At 45.0% G+C, this 18,183-nt stretch overlaps 1 protein-coding gene across 8 annotated transcripts in view; it reads right to left on the reverse strand.

The window, feature by feature from the left end:
- Positions 1-18,183, reverse strand: part of TSC1 (TSC complex subunit 1) — a 70,026-nt gene that overhangs the window by 37,117 nt on the left and 14,726 nt on the right. For 5 of the 8 annotated variants that reach the window (XM_088460583.1, XM_088460603.1, XM_088460611.1 and 2 more), the window contains exons 2-6: positions 6,899-7,093; positions 5,590-5,693; positions 4,204-4,356; positions 2,261-2,405; positions 743-897 (exon numbers count right to left, since the gene is read on the reverse strand). In XM_088460583.1, coding sequence (XP_088316709.1) covers positions 743-897; positions 2,261-2,405; positions 4,204-4,356; positions 5,590-5,693; positions 6,899-7,010 — 669 coding nt within the window. In that variant the 5' untranslated portion in view covers positions 7,011-7,093. Of the gene's footprint in view, positions 1-742; positions 898-2,260; positions 2,406-4,203; positions 4,357-5,589; positions 5,694-6,898; positions 7,094-10,572; positions 10,670-18,183 lie in introns of those variants that run through there. The other 3 variants (XM_088460619.1, XM_088460605.1, XM_088460601.1) reach the window with 2 other exon arrangements.

The raw sequence follows: 18,183 nt of genomic DNA on the forward strand, positions 1-18,183 counted from the left end.
AAGGGGGGCGTGCTGTCGATGTTGATTGACAGCACGCCCCCTTTGGTGGGCGTGCCTGCCAGACGGAGGCGTTCCCAAGGGAACGCCTACCGTCAGAAGCCGGCCCCACTGACATCACTAGTGATGTCAGTGGGAGTGATTTTGGCTCTGATAGAGCCAAAATCACTCCTGGCCTTGCGGTTGAGAAACTCACGTAGGCTTCTGCTCGCACTGGCGATGGTCAAGACCATCGCGACCATCATCCTGCACGCTCGTATAGGCTGTGGGTGGTGACCCACAGCTATACGAGCGTCCAGGAGGACGCTCCATATTTATGGAGGTGGGCCCTGATTCAGAGCGAGCGCTCTGGTCAGAGCATCCGGCTCTGAATCAGGGCCATAGATTGTAAGCTCCACTGGATCAGGGTTTGTGAATAGCCAAATAGTCTTTGTAAAGCGCTGCAGAACGTATGCGCGCTATATAAAGACCAGCCATTAAATGAGAGCCGTGCAATATGAAATTGTTACAGCTATCAGGGACCCTAGCAAGATACATTAGCACTGGTTACAGCTAACCTTCAACTTTTTAGGTGCAGTTTTACAGTTCTTTACAAGTCTGCCAGCAAAGTAATATAATGTTGAGCACAGACAATCCCCTAATAAGTTTATATTAAATCTGAAACTCAGCAGGAGACTGACAGCTTTCTGCTTTTCCACCTCATTGGGAGAAGCAAGCTGCTCATTGACCCAAAAGTCCTTTTTACCTTCACTATCTCTTCAAAGGTCTCCAGGTTCTCCTTCATGCTATAATGAGAGCGCAGGAAGGAAACAAAGTTACACGGATACATCCCATAGAGGCGGTGGAAGAGGGCGTAGACGCTGGCGTGGAGATGGACGAGGCAAGTCTCGGCTACGTGACCTGCCAAAGAGCAAAAGACAGATGTGATGTGCCAATTAATCCACATGCACGCCCCTCAAATGCCACAGTTCTAGTAGGAACCCGTCATTAAGCAGAACATGGTGTTCTCTATCAATGATAAAAATAGCTTCAGTCAAGACCTCCGTTTATAACCACTTAATAAGCTGCTCGCTGTCATTGTGCATTTTATAGGACAGTAGGCAACCACTGCGCCTTATAGCACAAGGAACCACGAGAGAGGTCAACTATTCAAAAGCAAAGTCCCTGTGTTTAAACTGCTCCACCCATACAGAACATTTCTATTACCTAGGAGACTGCAAGCCAATCTATGAAGGTTTAGATTCCAATCCATTGTTCCACACTATATATGGTTGAGGAGATAATGATGCATACAAATTATATGCCCGGACATGAAACAGAAGGTAAAGAAGACTATGCCCAAATTTCGCAGTGGGTGCACCCGAGCCCTGCTCTCTACACAGATTTTTAAAAACATCAGTTTTATGAAAAGTGACTGAACAGACTGTGCTGAAAGAACTCACAAGACACTTTATATACCTGGTACACAGTATGAGTGCCACAGTGCACAGAGTTGGACAATGCCACTTCGCCAATGTAGCGTGCGTTTTTGCATGCATAGCCAAGCGTATGCGATTCAGAGTCTACGCAAGTGCGTCATTTCCACTTATGGCTGAAGGGGTATAACTCCAGGGGTATACAGAGTTACTTATCTGCAGAATTACACAAGTGTGCACTTATGACAACTATGAAACCAAACATACAGCCTAAGAAGTGTATACCTATACACATGGGCGATTATACACTTTAGTTCCGGGCTGGCGGTGTGCGATTTAGGGTACTGTCTATTATCAATGTTGCAAAGGAAATGTAAAACTAAAAATGTGATCATTGATAAGACACCAAAAAGGACTATCAAGGACTATGCTTGAACAAATATTAGGTTAGGATTTTGGTCGAAATTCATTTAAAAGCTATATCCTCGCCAATCATCAATTTGGATTGCAGAAAAGCACCCGTTGGCTCCATCTAGTGTGGTCTGAGTTGACAGCAAGTTCAACATTCTACAGCAGTGTGTCTGATCGGTCACTTGCCAATGGTAACCTTAGAAAGGGGCAACGTGCCACTCGGCTGGTACAGAATGTTTTTCCTGTGCCAAGGTATGGGACATGAACCCATAGGGTGCCGTGTGCAGACACGTGGAGCACACAAGACTGCGGCTATACAAGACTGTAGCACAATGCTTTTACTGGTTTGTAAGACATAATATTCCACAGGGATATCAGTCAATATATTCCCGACACCCAGATTACTGTCATTGAGGTAAGGGAAGCTGAAGTCTCACCTGGGTTCTTCAAGCACCAGGCTGACAGACGGCCAAATATATCGAAGAACTCGTGCAGATACTGTTTCCCGGACTGTGGGATCATTGGCAGCATGGTAATTAACACTAGGACACCAGTGGTGAGAACGACGACATCTGCGTCTGTCTGTAATGCAGAAGAAACTGTTTAAACAGGGGGCTCGCTAGAACTTCCAGTCCCGTAAACGTTAGAACCTTACTCACTCCTTTTACATACTCAGCAGGTATATAGATATTATAGCAAGGCTTTTATATTTAACAGTCACAGGCATGAAAAGCTCAACTTGAAAATGTCCAAAGTATTTTAATGGACTGAAGCAGTTACAGTGCGATTAGGATGGGATCAGGGAGGATTACGGTCATTACTATACGCACTGTAGAATGAGGTAGTCTTGCAACCAGGAGGTACACAATTTCCGTGTTCGCGGCAAACAGACAACCTCAGCCCTCACCCATTCCTCTCCCATTTACATCTCTGATCTCATCTCCCTTCTCTCCTGTCCGCCCTCTTCGTTCAACAAATGCACGTCGCCTCTCATGCCAACTGATTACTTCCTCCCACTCCCGCCTCCAAGATTTTGCCCGCGCTGCTCCCCACCTTTGGAACTCTCTCCCGCTTCCCATCAGACTCTCCACCTCTCTACAATCCTTCAAACAGGCTCTCAAGACCCACTACTTCATCAAAGCCTTCCAGCTATCATTCTAACTCCCTGCTACATTCTCCCTCCTCCCTGTCTACCCCATCTGTGTCACCCCTGTTTGTCTGTCCCTCCCCCTTAGAATGTAAGCTCTTACGAGCAAGGCCCTCTACCCTCTTGTGCTTCTCCTTACTCTACCTTCTTCTTAAGCTGGCCACACACTGGGCCGGCTTTCATCCGGCCATCCAGCTGGTTGACTGGTTGGGGTGAAGATCTGGTAACATATGGGATTGGCTGATGATTGGCAGTTTGCTCCTAGATGCCGGAAAGCGGATGAAGATGGTCGTTCAGATAAATTTGTTAAATGTTTGATCTGATCAATTGTTTTGAACGACAGTTTTTGTCAGTTTTCCGGCGTTGGGGAGCGGATTGCTGATTGTCATTTTCTTTCATTCCTTGCCGGATTTTCATTCCAGCCGGTCGGCTGGTTGGATGTAGGTTGGTCTGGTGTGTGGCCAGCTTAACTCTCTACCAGGGCACCTAATACTTGGTTGCTTTGCATTGTTGCTTATCTGGGTGTTATGGTCGCGAGTATTGTATTGTAAATCAATCTATTTGTTTATGTACTGTGTAAGGCGCTGCGGAACACTTGTGACATGTGCATCTTAGTCGCAATGTGATGCAGCAAAACTGACTGTGCTGATTCATTTGATATGCAACACTCGTATATCTGTGTGTAAAGGAGTCTGAATGTGTATACGAAGCGCTACGGTACAGCGGCCGCGTCTTTTTCTCACGCCAAGTTCCATTGTACAGATTCGGACTCCGTCGCGCACAGACATGCAAAGTGTCACATATCAAATGAATCCGTACAGTCTCGTGAAGTGGTTATCGCATCTCGCAAAACCGAGCAAAAAAGACGCTACACAGCTCGAGTCAGGTATCTCACGCGGCATGGTGTACTGAGGCAAGGAGTATGTGGACAAATCTGTATTTGGTCAGAACGCCGCAGGGTTCTAAACCTCCCGTATGACACTAGCGAGGGAATCTTCATTCAAGAATGAATCGGGAAAATACCCAACTATGAGGGAGAGGTGTCAAACCATCTAAAGCAACCAAGCAGATTGTAGTTATTTTAAATGTACTAGATAAATTATAGCTACAATCTGAGTGGCTGCTATGAGCGGAACACACACTGCTCCTCATTAGAGGGTTTGCTACATCTTCCCCCGAGTCGGGGTATTTAATCAAACAAAGCACTACATGTATAAATAAATATAAATGTACCTTTAGACACTTTAAGAGGGAATGCAGGACGGGTGCTTGCGACAACTTGTGCTTCCAAGATGGCTGACGACGAATCACATGGCCCAGTAGCGTCAAGGTGGTCAGTCGGGTAGCTGCTTTACCTAGATACTCATTAATCTTGTCCAATAGGTGCTGTCAGAGTTTGTTAGAAGATATGGCAGGATTGGCACATTTGTAAAGCGCTGCGGAATGCGCGCGCTAAATAAAATAACTGGTAAATAGATACATTTGCGATTTACAACGGTCAGGCAGTAACAATTCTGAATTAGGGGCCTCTCTATAGAGATTTTACTTCTAAATAAGTTCTCCAGCAGCAAAGAAAGTGGAGTGTGCTGAAAACAAAAAAGCCAGAATAAATTTAAAAAGAAATATATATTTTTATATATTTTTTTTTATTTTGTATCATTACCTACTACAACCTGTTATTCCTGGAGGATTATGGGAAATTGTGCCAGCCCAACAAAATTCACCTACTAGATTGGTGGAGGAAGGGGGAAAGGATGGGGGAGTCGAGTTCACAAAAAAAAGTTTCCCTTAAAATGTTTACTTAAAATAGAATACGCCTTAAAACACTTACAGCAAGAAAAGCATTTTTATTTAATTGTTTTCAAAATCCAAAATATAACCTACCAGTAAGTGGCAGAGGGTGCCATTTTAGGACAGAATGGAAGTGTTTTAAGACCAGGGGTAAATTTACTAAAGTGTTAGTTTTTAGAAGTGGAGATGTTGCCCATAGCAACAAGTCAGATTCTACTTAACATTTAACTAGCATCTTCTAGAAGATAATAGCTAGAATCTGATTGGCTGCTATGGGCAACATCTCCACTTCTAAAAACTCTCACTTTGGTAAAAATTTACCCCCTAATCTTTCATTTACCTACCAAAACCAGTTAGGTACAAGTTTTCTGAGGGTGGGGGGAGTGGACAGGCTAGTCCCATTTCCTCCGCTCCCCCAGTGGGTGACTGTCATTAACACTTGCATACACACTTAAAGATTTTCTGTCCAACCATCCAACTAGTTGATTGGTTGGAATGAAAATCTGGTAACATATGGGAGCAAATGATGCTCAGCAATTTGCTCCTAAATGCCAGAAAACAGAGGAAAATGGTCGTCAGACAAGTTTGAACAAATTGTTTAGATCAAACATTTAACAAAACAGTTTTTGTCCATTTTCCGGCGTTTGGGAGCAAATTGCTGATTGTCATTTGCTTTCATACCTTACTAGATTTTCATTCCAACCAATCAACTAGGTGGCTGGTTGGACAGATAATCTTTACGTGTGTATGCAGCTTTAGACACCTGCACCAATAGGAAGGCAGCAGGGATGGAGTGTCCCAAACTGACAGATGAGATTCATCGCTTACCTTGTCATGGGGCTCTGGTACCATAGATAGGACTAGCATTGCTTGTTCAGAATTTGTTTCCAGGTAATGATCCACCAGATTGTTCACAAGGACATTAGAGCGGTCTAGGATCGAGCAAGATACAAAAAGCATCACATTTCCAAAACCTATAATCTATTTAAATGCCAAAGTCCATATTTTTCACAAAAGTTAATACAAAATTTATTTTTATTTTTTTGGGGCTACCAAGAGGCCATAGGATACCTTGAAAATCATCCTAGGATGTAGCCACAAGCACCTTACAGTGTTACTATTATATTAAAAAATTAAAATGACTAAACTGCAAATTATAGGGCATTCCAATAGACTATACCTATGAGGATAAAAGCTGTGCAGCTGGAACCTCCCAGAACCTGTATTGCTATGTGATAAGAAAGCCACTTAGGGGTTAGATTTACTAACGTGCCGGTTTTTAAAAGTGGAAATGTTGCCCATAGCAACCAATCAATCTAGCCCTTAACAGTCATCTAGCACCTTCTAGAAGATAAGTGTAATCTGATTGGTTGCTATGGGCAACATCTCCATATCAAACAACCTTCACTTTAGTAAGCATACCCCCTAGTGCTCTGCGGCATTTTCCCTGCTCGCACGATTGTAAACTAGAACAGGTCGGGAGTCCCTACTTCCCAGAAAATAAGGGAATCGGCAACATTATACAAGTCTCAACTTTGTGGTACTAAAAATAGTACCAAACCGCATAAATCCCAAATAAAAAATAAATAAATGTAAATCAGAGTTATTACACCATCATATAGGAGAACATAAAAGAAAATAACCAAAGCAGTGGGAAGGACAGTGGGGTAGATGTATGAAGTAGTGAAAAGACTGGAGAAGTGTGCCAGTGGAGACGTTACCCTTGGCAACCAATCGGCTTGGAGGTTGCATCTATCAAGTGCATTCTATAACATGATAGGTAGGAGCTGATTGGAGAAGTTGCCCATGGCAACCACTATTCTTTTTTCACTGCTTCATACATCTACCCCAGTGACATTTTAAACAGCTCCCCAGCAAGCGAGCCGGGAATACAAGGGTCAAGTCGCCATTCCGGAATAAGTTTTACCCATTGTAGGTGGCAGATTGTTGATCCAATGTATTTCCTCTGCGATAGAATACTAGATTTATGATGCTAGAGTGTCATTACGTGACCCAATTTCGGGGAGAGTGACCCAGGATTTGGGCCGACCGCTCCAGTGAGCCAAATTTGAGGTACACAGCCCACTCTCTGCTCTAGTCCAGGACACATCTACCAAAGATTGGTCCAAGTGCATACCTGTACCTGAATTTAGGTGATCTCTTATAAGCCTGTGGATCTCATCCAGTTGTTGCAGGTCCGGAGACTCGAGCAGGTATAGATGCTCCAACACGTTCATTGGGTGGGCCATGCTGCGTAATTGGCGTCAGTGCTGGTACCAGGACTCCGGAGGCTCAAGGTCACAGCAGGGTCCTCATCTGTGCCTCCCCCAAACTGTATAGGAGAGAAAACACAGGAACATAGTTACAAAACCAATCTTTAAATCATATGGAATGCTCGCAGGTAGAGAAGGGGCGTGCACGTTACACGCTCAGCGCAGGGGTGCAAAAACCGCTGATACAGGTGAGGATCTTCTATTACACAAAAGGGTCCTGAAATCTATATCTGATTATTATTTAAATATGGGCAGGGCTCTGTCCCAATCAGAATTTGAGAACTGAAAACAGGTGGTTTCTCAAATAAAAGGCATCTGACATTCCAGCAAACATCTGCAGGATACACCTTATCCTGGCAGATATATTGGCCAATTAAAATGATCGGTCAATATATCTTGCGCACGTCGGCCAGTGTGCACCAGCGATAGGTCTGAACGACGTCTTTCACATATATTGGGCATCGGCTGATACGATATGTATTTGCAAATATATTGGGTCATCGCGTTGTGTTTACGAGAGATCAGTAGACTGCCCATACACTTGCAGCAGTGGTCGCGGGGAGGGGGGCACGACACCCCCCCCGGCCAGAAGACAGTTCAGTGTGTATGAACCACCATCATCTGCAGATATATCTGTAAGGCAGGGCTTCACAAATTATTCTAAAATCTAGGAGTCAGGATGAAAGTGTAGGAGCCAGACCACTGTCCCCCCAAATATAAATGACAGGAGTGAGGAGCACAGCTCTGTGTTATACACACTATACTAGTCCACAAAATGGCCACAGTTGAATGGATGCAGTAAAATGGAGGCCCCCTTACTGCTCTGCACAGCTCCCCTGCTCCACCGTCTAGTAATAAAGGACCACATTTCACATAAAACAATGGTGCCAGAAAGTACAACGAAAAACCCCTCCCCTCATGGTCACACCACTATCCCTCTGAAGCCACTCCGCAATCCCTGGCCACGCATAGACCCTACTACCAGAGAGCCCAGAGACAGGAGACAGTAGACAGCCGGGACGTACAGGAGGATCAGCGTAGGCTGAGACAGACAGCAGGGATCAGAGCAGGCCAGGATGGAGAGGAGTCGTCAGTGCAGGCCGGGACGGACACAGACACAGCAGTCACTGGAGGCGATGTGTGCATACACTCCTGTGCATGATATGAACACTACAATACTTAAGGCACGAATCTCCATCGGAGCGGATGAGGATCTGCTTCCTCCCTCACTGCAAAATCTAGTAACCAGGCCGCAAAATCTGGTAGCCATGGCGACCTGGCCCCAGGGATTGGTCAGGCCCTGCTGTAAGGTGTGTACTCAGCCTCTCTCTAACAGGGCTTTCATTACTAGGTTGTAGTGCTTTGCAGCAGATCCATTCAGTCTTACTCACAACCCGGCTATGGAAACCTTGGTTTATCGGTATCCCATAACCATTTATGATGTCAGCATAGAACTCCTAGCTTCATGCAATCTATGTAACACAAGTTATATTGAGTTCTATGGAGTGGCTGCCAAAAACATCCTGAATGGGAGTACCTAGTATTTCTCTCTTTCTAGACCTATATGGGGTAAATCCATAACATCCATGTTTAACATTTTTAAGCTTGAATCAAAACGCGGTTTCAATGAGGCATTGGGTGGTTGTAAGTGCTCAACCATGGATATCTCTAAAACCAGGACTGTAGGGGAGCCTTGAGGACCGCGTCTGGGAACCTCTGCCTTAGTGCCTAAACCTAACCCTCTATGGCGCCTAAACCTAATCCTCCTCCCATTAGTGCCTAACCCTAACCAAATTAGGGCCTAACCCTCCCCCCCCCCGCCCCTTCCTTAGCCCAGTACTTCCCGCTAAGCGCCAACAGCCTGACTATCGGGATTTTAACTACATCCCGGATATACTTAAAACCTAAACTGTAATGGAGGAGTTTGGGAAAATACTGTTCTAGTGCATTCAAACGGTGTCTCTCTATAGGATCCCACTATTGGTTACTGCAAGCAGCGTAACAATACAATTTTCAAGATCATGTCCCTGTCATTTCAGAGGGATTTCTGCACTCTATGTAAATAGAATGGAGTTGAATTGTCACACCCTCCACCCACACCAGAGATTTCATATAACACTGTACCAAAAAGCACAAAATCACAATATCCTGGCTTCAAGCTAAGTTTTTTTTTTGGTCACCATAATTAAACTATCATTTGCCTGACTAAGAAGATTTTGATTTACTGATAATTTCCTGGAATATTAGTAGTGAGTTACAATTACCCCATGAAAGATACAAGAACAGGAGTAATATATAGGCTTTCCTTTTAAATCCAGCAGGAGACCAAACACATGACACCATTTAGAGGACACTCAAAACAGCATCTAATGGCTTATGACCCATCTTGATCAAAGACCATCCAACTGCTCCTTTCTCCATGTCTATGTGGCATCATTACAACAGACTGATGCACCCTTATACCTGCCACTAATCCCTTTGTGAAATAACTCTAGACTTAAGTCGGGTATCCACTACAAGATCTGAAAACGACTGCACGATTACGACATTGTAATCGTGCAGTCGTTTGTCAGTCGTGTGATGAGCCTGCACTGAATGAGAAGTCGTTCAGTGCAGGATCAATCAATCATCTGGAAACATGCTCAACCTGATGATATCGTCGTCAGGTTGACTAGCATGTTGGAAAGATGATAGATGTCTAAACGACCAGTGGGCATGCGCATCGCTGGTCGTTTTAGACACTTTTGCAAACGATTGAACAATCGTTATCGTTCAACTTAATCGTCTAGTGGATACCCCCCCTTTACACCTGGCCTACCTACCAACCTCCTGTTCTGGATAAAAGCAAATCATGATTTCTAAACAATATAGCACTTTAGATATTTGCCCCTTATTTGCACACCTACAATTTATAACTTCTACAAATTAAAAATTTTACAATTCAGTCCAAGACAACATCTTCCAAAGACCATAAACTGCAGGCCCCTAAGAGTTTAGGCGATGTAATATCTCTTGATGTCTATTGTTTAAAGAGCTAAGCATACTCAGATCTGTAGATGGCTTTGGAGCTGACAGATTGGTATCTGGGCCATTCTATCCAAAACTCATTATGCATTAAGATGACAGAAAACGTCAATGAGATAAGTTTCGAACGGTACTAGGGGGCAGGTGCTCTAAGCTCTGGAAAGTTATAAACTACCAATCAGCTGCTGTCATTTTTCAAACACAGCCTGTAACATGACAGTTAGGAGCTGAGTGGCTGGTAGTTTATCACCTTCCAGAGCTTAGTACATCTCCCCGCAGGTCTCTGATTAATTAAAAAAAAATATTCTCTTTGACTTCTGTTTGGGGCGATGATTTATATATTTTTTTTTATAGTCCAAAGCACCTTCTCCTTCAATTATCCGAAAGAGATTTCCCAATCATGCTTTACATTTCTTAAAGGCGCCAAATTGAAACATTTAAAGAAAGAGAAAATGAGATTGACCAATGTACCAAGCCAATGGAGGTATGGGTGGGCTATAATTAACACTAGTACCTTTTTGTATAACCTTCAGTAGAATCAGAGATTAGTAGACTTGTGAGAAGTACAGGAACTGGAAAGCTTGTTGGTGTCAAATGGTGACTTGCCATTTAGTCACAATGCCAAAGTATCAATTTCAGAGTTCTTGCAAAGGGTCCTAAAGATAAATAAATGTCAGAATGGAGGACCACAGGCTTAGGAAGATGGCCTCCCTGTATAACACCCTGGACTGTAGGTCACAGAAGATTCCCCAGGACAGTGTAAGCAAAAGTGTTAAGCCGGGTACACACTAGATGATACGTCACACGATTCGGCAGATCGGAGAGACATATCAGGCACATTCTAGTGTGTATCCGCCATGTCACTGACAATGCACACTCCCGCGCATCATCCGTTGGCCGTGCATGCAGGTCCGACGGGCAATATCGTTAGCAGAGGGAACATGCAGCCAAATGCAGCATGACCCCTGCCGTCGTTCCTGGCATCGGCAAGTGTGTATGCACTTGCTGATGCAGGTAACCCAGTTGAGTCCCGTCGCTTACGAGGTCGGACACACTAGATATCGTCTAGTGAATACCGGCCTTTAAAGATGCTCCAAACAAATTAGGCTCTCTTAAAAACAAAGTGTAGGTAGAGCGGATGGCCCCCTCATATGGGAGGCTATTCAATTCAGCGTGAGTTGAACAGCGCTGGGAAGTTGGTCCCGGAGCTATTCAATTCAGCGCGCCGTTTAGTCCGACTATTACAAGTTAAGTTGGAGAATGGCAGTTCACGCGACTTAACCTGGGTGTCTAGTCGCGAGAACCGGCATTCTCCGATTAAAGTGCCGGCTGCGAGGTGGTTAGCGACGCGCTAAGCTGGAAAACAGCCTTGCAGCCGGCACTTTAGTCGGATTTCTCTTGCACCCTCAAAAGGGTGCGAGAAGAAATCAGTGAACTTAACAGCACATTGAATTGATTAGCTCCGGGCCAACTCCCCAGCGCTACTCAACTCCCGCTGAATTGAATCACCCCAGTGGAGTTATGAAGGTATGCAGTGATCACAAGATACGCGCTACACCAAATAAGGGACTCACTTTCTAAAGGTGTGCGCGCACCGCAGAAGCCAGCTCAGTAACTTACCACAGCTTCTCCCTATCCAATCGACGAGGGCGGCAACTTCTCATCCAATGAGGAGGAAGATGTGTCCCCATTAGATGCCCACCCCTTGCTCGCCACCTTCTAACTATGGATGACACAGCATGACAGCAAGCAGGAGCAGTGCACACATACCCAAGCACATAGACCCGCACCCACATCTTTCCCTAGGATCCCAGTCAATTCCACAGCCTCCCACCACATGGCTCTACATGGCGTTTCTGGTATGAAGGGTGGGCAATCCAGCAAGAGACGAGGATAACCCTTGCTCTATCTGGTGTAGCACAATAAATACTGGGAACTAATGAAGTGCTCTTTAGGCAGAAATGTCAGGGAGGCCAACAATTGCCAATGATATCCACTTACTATCAGGCCATTGTACTCAGAGTTCTGGATTGGACTCGGGGCACAGTGGGTAAGCAGTGGGTGGAGCTGGAGGCGGAATCGTCTAATCTTCATTTGAGTACTTTGCCGTGGTGTTCTAAAATTGCTCGTTCCAGACACCCAACAGTGGGCCCTACTTTGGAGATGAAATAGCTTTTGAGTTGATAGTCCCATTACTTTTGGCCCCTTAAAAAGTGGGAGGCACATATAGAAACCGTTGTAATTCCTACACCGTTCACCTGATTTGGATGTAATTACCCTCAAATTAAATCTGAAAGTCTGCAGTTAAAGCACATCTTGTTTGTTTCATTTCAAAGCCATTGTGGTGGTGAATAGAGGCCAAAATATGAAAATTCTGTCAATATCCCAATATTATGCACCTGACTGTATAATCTCTGGTTGTATACAAATTGTGAAGCCGGATCAGGAGGGACAGACTATACGTTTATGTAAGTAGTGGAGAGCACATACATACATGCTATAACACTATAACACTGGTGGGAAGGTTTAATTAAATCTGTTTAGAACCACATTGCCTGTTTTATCTCCAAGTACCAGCTGTTGCAGCCAGCCGGGCACCAGCCCAGTGTACCGGAGGGGGAGATGGCACAGGTACCATAGGATGCAGTAACATCACAGCATGTGGTGGGACCCTTCTGTGCAACGCCATTGAAAGCCCCTAACCCCCTCCTTGCCCCCCCCCCCCAGTACTGCACCAGCTAGCTAATTTTGCCCCCTCCCTACCCCAGAACTGCCTGCCTCTAGCCCCCCTCAGCACTGTCACAACTTCTGTCTGCAATTACCCCCTCCCTACCCCCAGCACTGCCTGCCCTTACTACCCCCTGCCTCAACCCCCAACTACTACCTGCCCCCAGCACTGTCCCAATCGCTGTTTGCCATCACCCCCCCATAATATGTGATGGGACCCAGATACAGTGGAGTAGGACCCCAATTCATTACAGTAAGGGGGCCCTGGGACCCACAACATATTTACGCTCAGCGCGATCACTGGGTGTGCACCTTTTATAGCAAGGGACCCACAAATGCACCTTCCATCAGGGCCTAAATTACTGACCAAAATGACTCCATATTCAATTATCCATATTCAATTACACACATGTAAGGAATTTGCTGATATATTCCAGACCAAAGGTCAGAATGAACATTGCCACTGCTAATCTATCAGAATAAAGGTCTGTGTCCTCCATGTAGGACAGATATTTGATGTAAGCAATATCAAAGCTGCACCTGGACAAGCCCTCCAGAAGTTGTGAATACAGCTTTATCCAACCAAGAAGCTGCAAAGACCGACCTAAACACCAAATCAATGGTGGAAAAAAAAAAAAAAAAAGTCGTCAAACTTTTTATCCCAGGTTGTCCTCAAGAGAAGTTATGATTGGGAAACCTAACAGCTCCCTAGATAGGGCTGAAACAAGAGGGTCCACAGTTGGGGTGGATTCCAACTCAAAGTCATGGAAATGGCACCCAAAACATTAAAAAGGTGCAAATGAGACTCTTCTACATATTGGCTTACAGCACAGACAGTGTAATGGTAGCATTACTACCTTACAGCACTGAGGTCTTGGGTTCGATTCCCACTATGGCACTAACTGTGTGGAGTTTGTACATTCTCCCTGTGCTTGTGTGGGTTTCCTTCGGGTGCTCCGGTTTCCTCCCGCACTCCAAAAATATACTGGTAGGTTAACTGGCTCTCAACACAAATTAACCCTAGTGTATATGTGTATGTGTGTACATGTGGTAGGGAATATAGACTGTAAGCTCCACTGGGGCAGTGACTGACGTGAATGGCCAAATATTCTCTGTAAAGCGCTGCGGAATACGTGCGCACTATATAATACTACTTCAATTACACAAAACTGCACTCAGCGTTCAGGGTAAACCTGGAAATTTGTTTTATTACAGAATTAGAAAGGGTGGTGGAATCACTCGATTGTGTCTGCTGAATGATGAAAGATGGTAAAATATACTCTTTACGAGCATCATGCCAATGTCGATAGTAGACTGCAACCTTTTTATGTAAACTGGAAACCTCTAGTTACATGTAGCTATACAAGAGAGAAAAAAACACTGTAAAGAGCATTAAAGTTGTGGATAATACTTTGCTTCCCACGGTAACACAGACAAGCTAATGAGGCCCTATTTTCAGGCATCAATACCTGCCCAGTTTTTATGCTGTGAAACTCCAGATTAATAAATAAATGGGATCAGTCTAGCAGAAGAATCTAGGCTAATAGCTGCTCATTACCTCATGTGACCAATCCTACATGCTGATTCAGCTAGAAACAGGCCCAGCATAGTGCAACCAATACTGACTGCACTCTTCAGGGTTCCTAACAGGAAACACAGTGAGGAAAGGTGGCATAGCTACTGCTGCAATATAGAACACATCATGCATGCAACAACTGGAATGGGCAAAAAAAAACAACAACAAAGTATGCAATATATTACATAAATGGTGTGCCATAGGAATGAGCAAGACGGACATGGTAACTGATGCAGTATAACCAATCCATTCATTATTTTTACTAACCATATGCAAACAAAATGTTATGTACATTAAAGTGGGAGCAACTACAGCAGGGATGGGGAACCTCAGGCTCGGGGGCCGTATAAGGCCTGCGGAATCATTTGGTTTGGGACTCTGAGCTTTTTTCTGATGGCCTCATCTGGCTAGCACTGTGCCTAGAACAGTGTTGGCTAACCTTGACACTCCAGCTGTTGTGGAACTATATATCCCAGCATGCCCTGCCACAGTTTTAGCATGCCCTAATAGCAAAACTGTAGCAGTGCATGCTGGGTTATGTAGTTCCATAACAGCTGGAGTGTCAAGGTTAGCCAACACTGGCCTAGAATGTCACCCTGCAGCCAGAATCTATGCAGCAGTACCACCTGGAGAGTCCTTAGGACGCCTCAGACGGCCACACTGCTGCACTTACAGCTCCCTGGAGCATCTTCAGGAGGCCCTGGGCATTGCTGTAATCACCGAGATTGGGACCCCGCCCCCATGTAACATCATCGGGCCCGCAAATGATGTTATATATATCAAAATGGCCCTCAGCAGAAAGAAGGTTCCCCACCCCCTGATCTACAGGATTAGGCATCTGGAAGTGTAATGCTGCCCATCCACTAGGCGACTAAACCTAGCGATGGAGCGCTAACGATGGTCGTTATCGCTCTATCGCTTGGTAATCGCCCGCTGGTCGTTTCTAACATCAATCATCGCCCGAACAGGACGGTCAACCTGACGACCGCCGTCAGGCTGCCATGTTCGAGGATGATTGATCTGCATACACTGAACGTTCAGTGTATGCAGTTCACCCCGCGGGGTGCAGTCATCCCCCGCATCGTTAAATGGATGGGCAGCATTATACTACCCTAACCTACAAACCGCCATAATTGGTAGAAACATGCATATAAACAGCCATCTGACACAATTTAACAACCCCAAATACTTTTATTAGGGCCACTAACACACTTCTATATTGTTATCTTACATCACTTTGCCTTTTTGGGGGGCACAGGCAGATTGCCCCATTTTCACCTATACTTATCGCCGGTAAAAGCAGTAAGAGTTTTGCACAAATGCCACTTTGAGACTTTTCGAATTAAATTGCGCAAAACACGGGTACATAGACGCAATAAGTGGAATTTGCTGGCAAATGGTGAGAAAACTTAGGGGCGAAATCTTACCGCGGCTGACAATACCCCCCCCATACGGGCTGAATCCATACGTAAAAGCTGTAACTAAGAACCAATCTGAGCGCTTCAGAATTAGGTGGGTTCCTGTCCTATTTATTTCCACCTACCGCTATGTACCAACTTCACCAGTCACATCAAAAATTTCAATTCTCAATATTTTCTCATCAATTAACTTTTTGAAATAAAACCTTGTCCTCTTTGGGCTGTTGGCGCTCAGCAAGTTACCTTTTCCTCAAACAGCATTTTTGAGTTTTGTTTCCCATACGGCTTCTCCTTTTCTTGGAGAGCTCTGGTCATTGGTCCTTCAGGGCAGATCCAGAACCTAGCGTTCACTCTAGCACCCTACACACACCTGTTAAAAACCTGTGCACTTCCCCCTTTCCTGCTGGGGGTGTCGCTCTCTGTTCTGGTGCTTACAGCACACAAACTGCTTACTGTCAGCACTTTGACGCGTCAGCTGAGTGTGCTAGAAGCACCAGAGCAGAAGATAGAGGAACTGGCAGGATAGAGGAACTGCACAGGTTGTGACAGGTGCAGGGTGCTAGAATGAAGACTAACAGGGGTATTCAATATGAAACGTAAACTTCGCCATCTATGCGGGTCGAAGTTTTCGCCGCACATCGGAGCTTTTGCCGGGGAAAAAGTATCATGCGTTGCCCCCGATTATACCCGTAATCAATATGAAATCGGCGAAAACGGCACCCTGCGAATGTGGAATCAGCGAAAACTTCGCTGATTTTTGGGGAAATCACCCTAACACCCCCAAAAAGATGCTCTGACATGGGGGATCACTCTGGATACCCCCGATTAAACGGGCTCAATAGCTGCTATTTTGGGGATTTGGGAAGGTGATGAAGAATAGTATTTAGAAGTGTTTTTGGCAGAAAATAAGTAGTCCCAGTAAATTTGGGGTACTTGAAAATGGCGGGGAGCATATTTAAAAGTTGCTAAAGTGAAGTTTTAAAAAAACGTGAAAAATCCACCTGCCGCAAACACCTGCAATGAAAAAAAAAAAAAAACACCTGGGGCATACTTGGGGACCCCCCTAGATTGTAGTTTGCTAGTTTTTAACTTTGTACCCCCCCCCTAATTTTTTTTTTCGCCCCCAAAATGAAAGTGCTTTTTTTGGGGCCCTCTGAGGTATTTTTTTTTTTTTACACCGTTTACCTTTGGGGGACTGTCTGAAGGTTGCAGGGTGGTTTCCGAAATGTTGCACCCCAAAACCCCAATTCTGCACTTTTTTTCGCCACCCATTCCTTGGTTATACTTTTCCGCAGGGTCGAATGCAATATACTTTTCGCACCGGCGAAAAGTTCTCAAATTGAATAGGGTGTAAAAATAAAACCGGCGAAAATGATGTCATCCGAGCGAAAACCTAGCAGAAACGGCATTTTCGCTCCATATTTAATACCCCTGTATACACCTCTCACATATCCATTAGTTGGTAGAGTTGACGTCCATTCTAAAGAATCTTGAAAGTCTACCTCCCACTTTTGTGCATAGTGGATCATCCTAGCTGGGAGAAGGGTGTGCTGGACCCTCGGAAAGCCTTCCTCAGCTCCTGGTGAAAGAGTTCCCTTGATGCACCAGTTTGATAACATTTTCTATATGCTCAGTCAGGTCTGCAGAGGCTTTGCGCCTTGAAATCTCACTGTGGGCTACATCCTATTGGCCTCTGAAAATATGTTCTGTTAGGTCTGTCTTGAGGATCTGCCTTTGGATATTTAAGTATCCAAAGTCTGATCGAGATATTCTCCCTCAAAAGGAAAGAACACCAACAAGTTCCTGGACTGTGAGCGCAAACCAGGGACGTAACCACCCTGCTCTTCGGATTCTCACAGAAGACACCATAAATGCTAAAAGATGGTCCAATTAGCCCCAAAGAGACTACAAAATGTATAGTGTCAGTGATGTGCGGTGAGGTCAATGGCTGCGGAGGCACACGTGGAGATGGGTCTGAGTGCTGGGAGCCTGTCTCACCCCCTACTCACTGTAACTATCCCCACTACACTAAGCTTCAGTGTCCACTGATTCTTCTACCTGCATCACGGTCTTCTCTTGCTGCTGCTGACTGAGCTCCGATCTATAAACACTGCAGTGCACTTCCTGGTCACATGAAACATCCAAGGCGTCATCAGTGCTCAAGGCACGCCCCCATACTCAGAGGCATGCCTCTTAACTCTCTTTCTGTGCAGCTTACGATCTGTGGTGGCCCTGCTCCCAGCTCTGCAAGCAGTGTGACTATACAGAAGCGAAGCTGAGCTGTAGCTGCCTCATCTCCCTGCAGTCCCAGGGAGCTACACTAAGCAGGCGAGTGTTAACTATAAATATTGACTACAGTAACTAAAGATGTTTAAAAATTATAAATATTGTTTGTGTTATTCCA

This window comes from Taudactylus pleione, unplaced genomic scaffold (assembly GCF_031769625.1).
Source record: "Taudactylus pleione unplaced genomic scaffold, aTauple2 ptg000003l, whole genome shotgun sequence".
Taxonomy (NCBI): domain Eukaryota; kingdom Metazoa; phylum Chordata; class Amphibia; order Anura; family Myobatrachidae; genus Taudactylus; species Taudactylus pleione.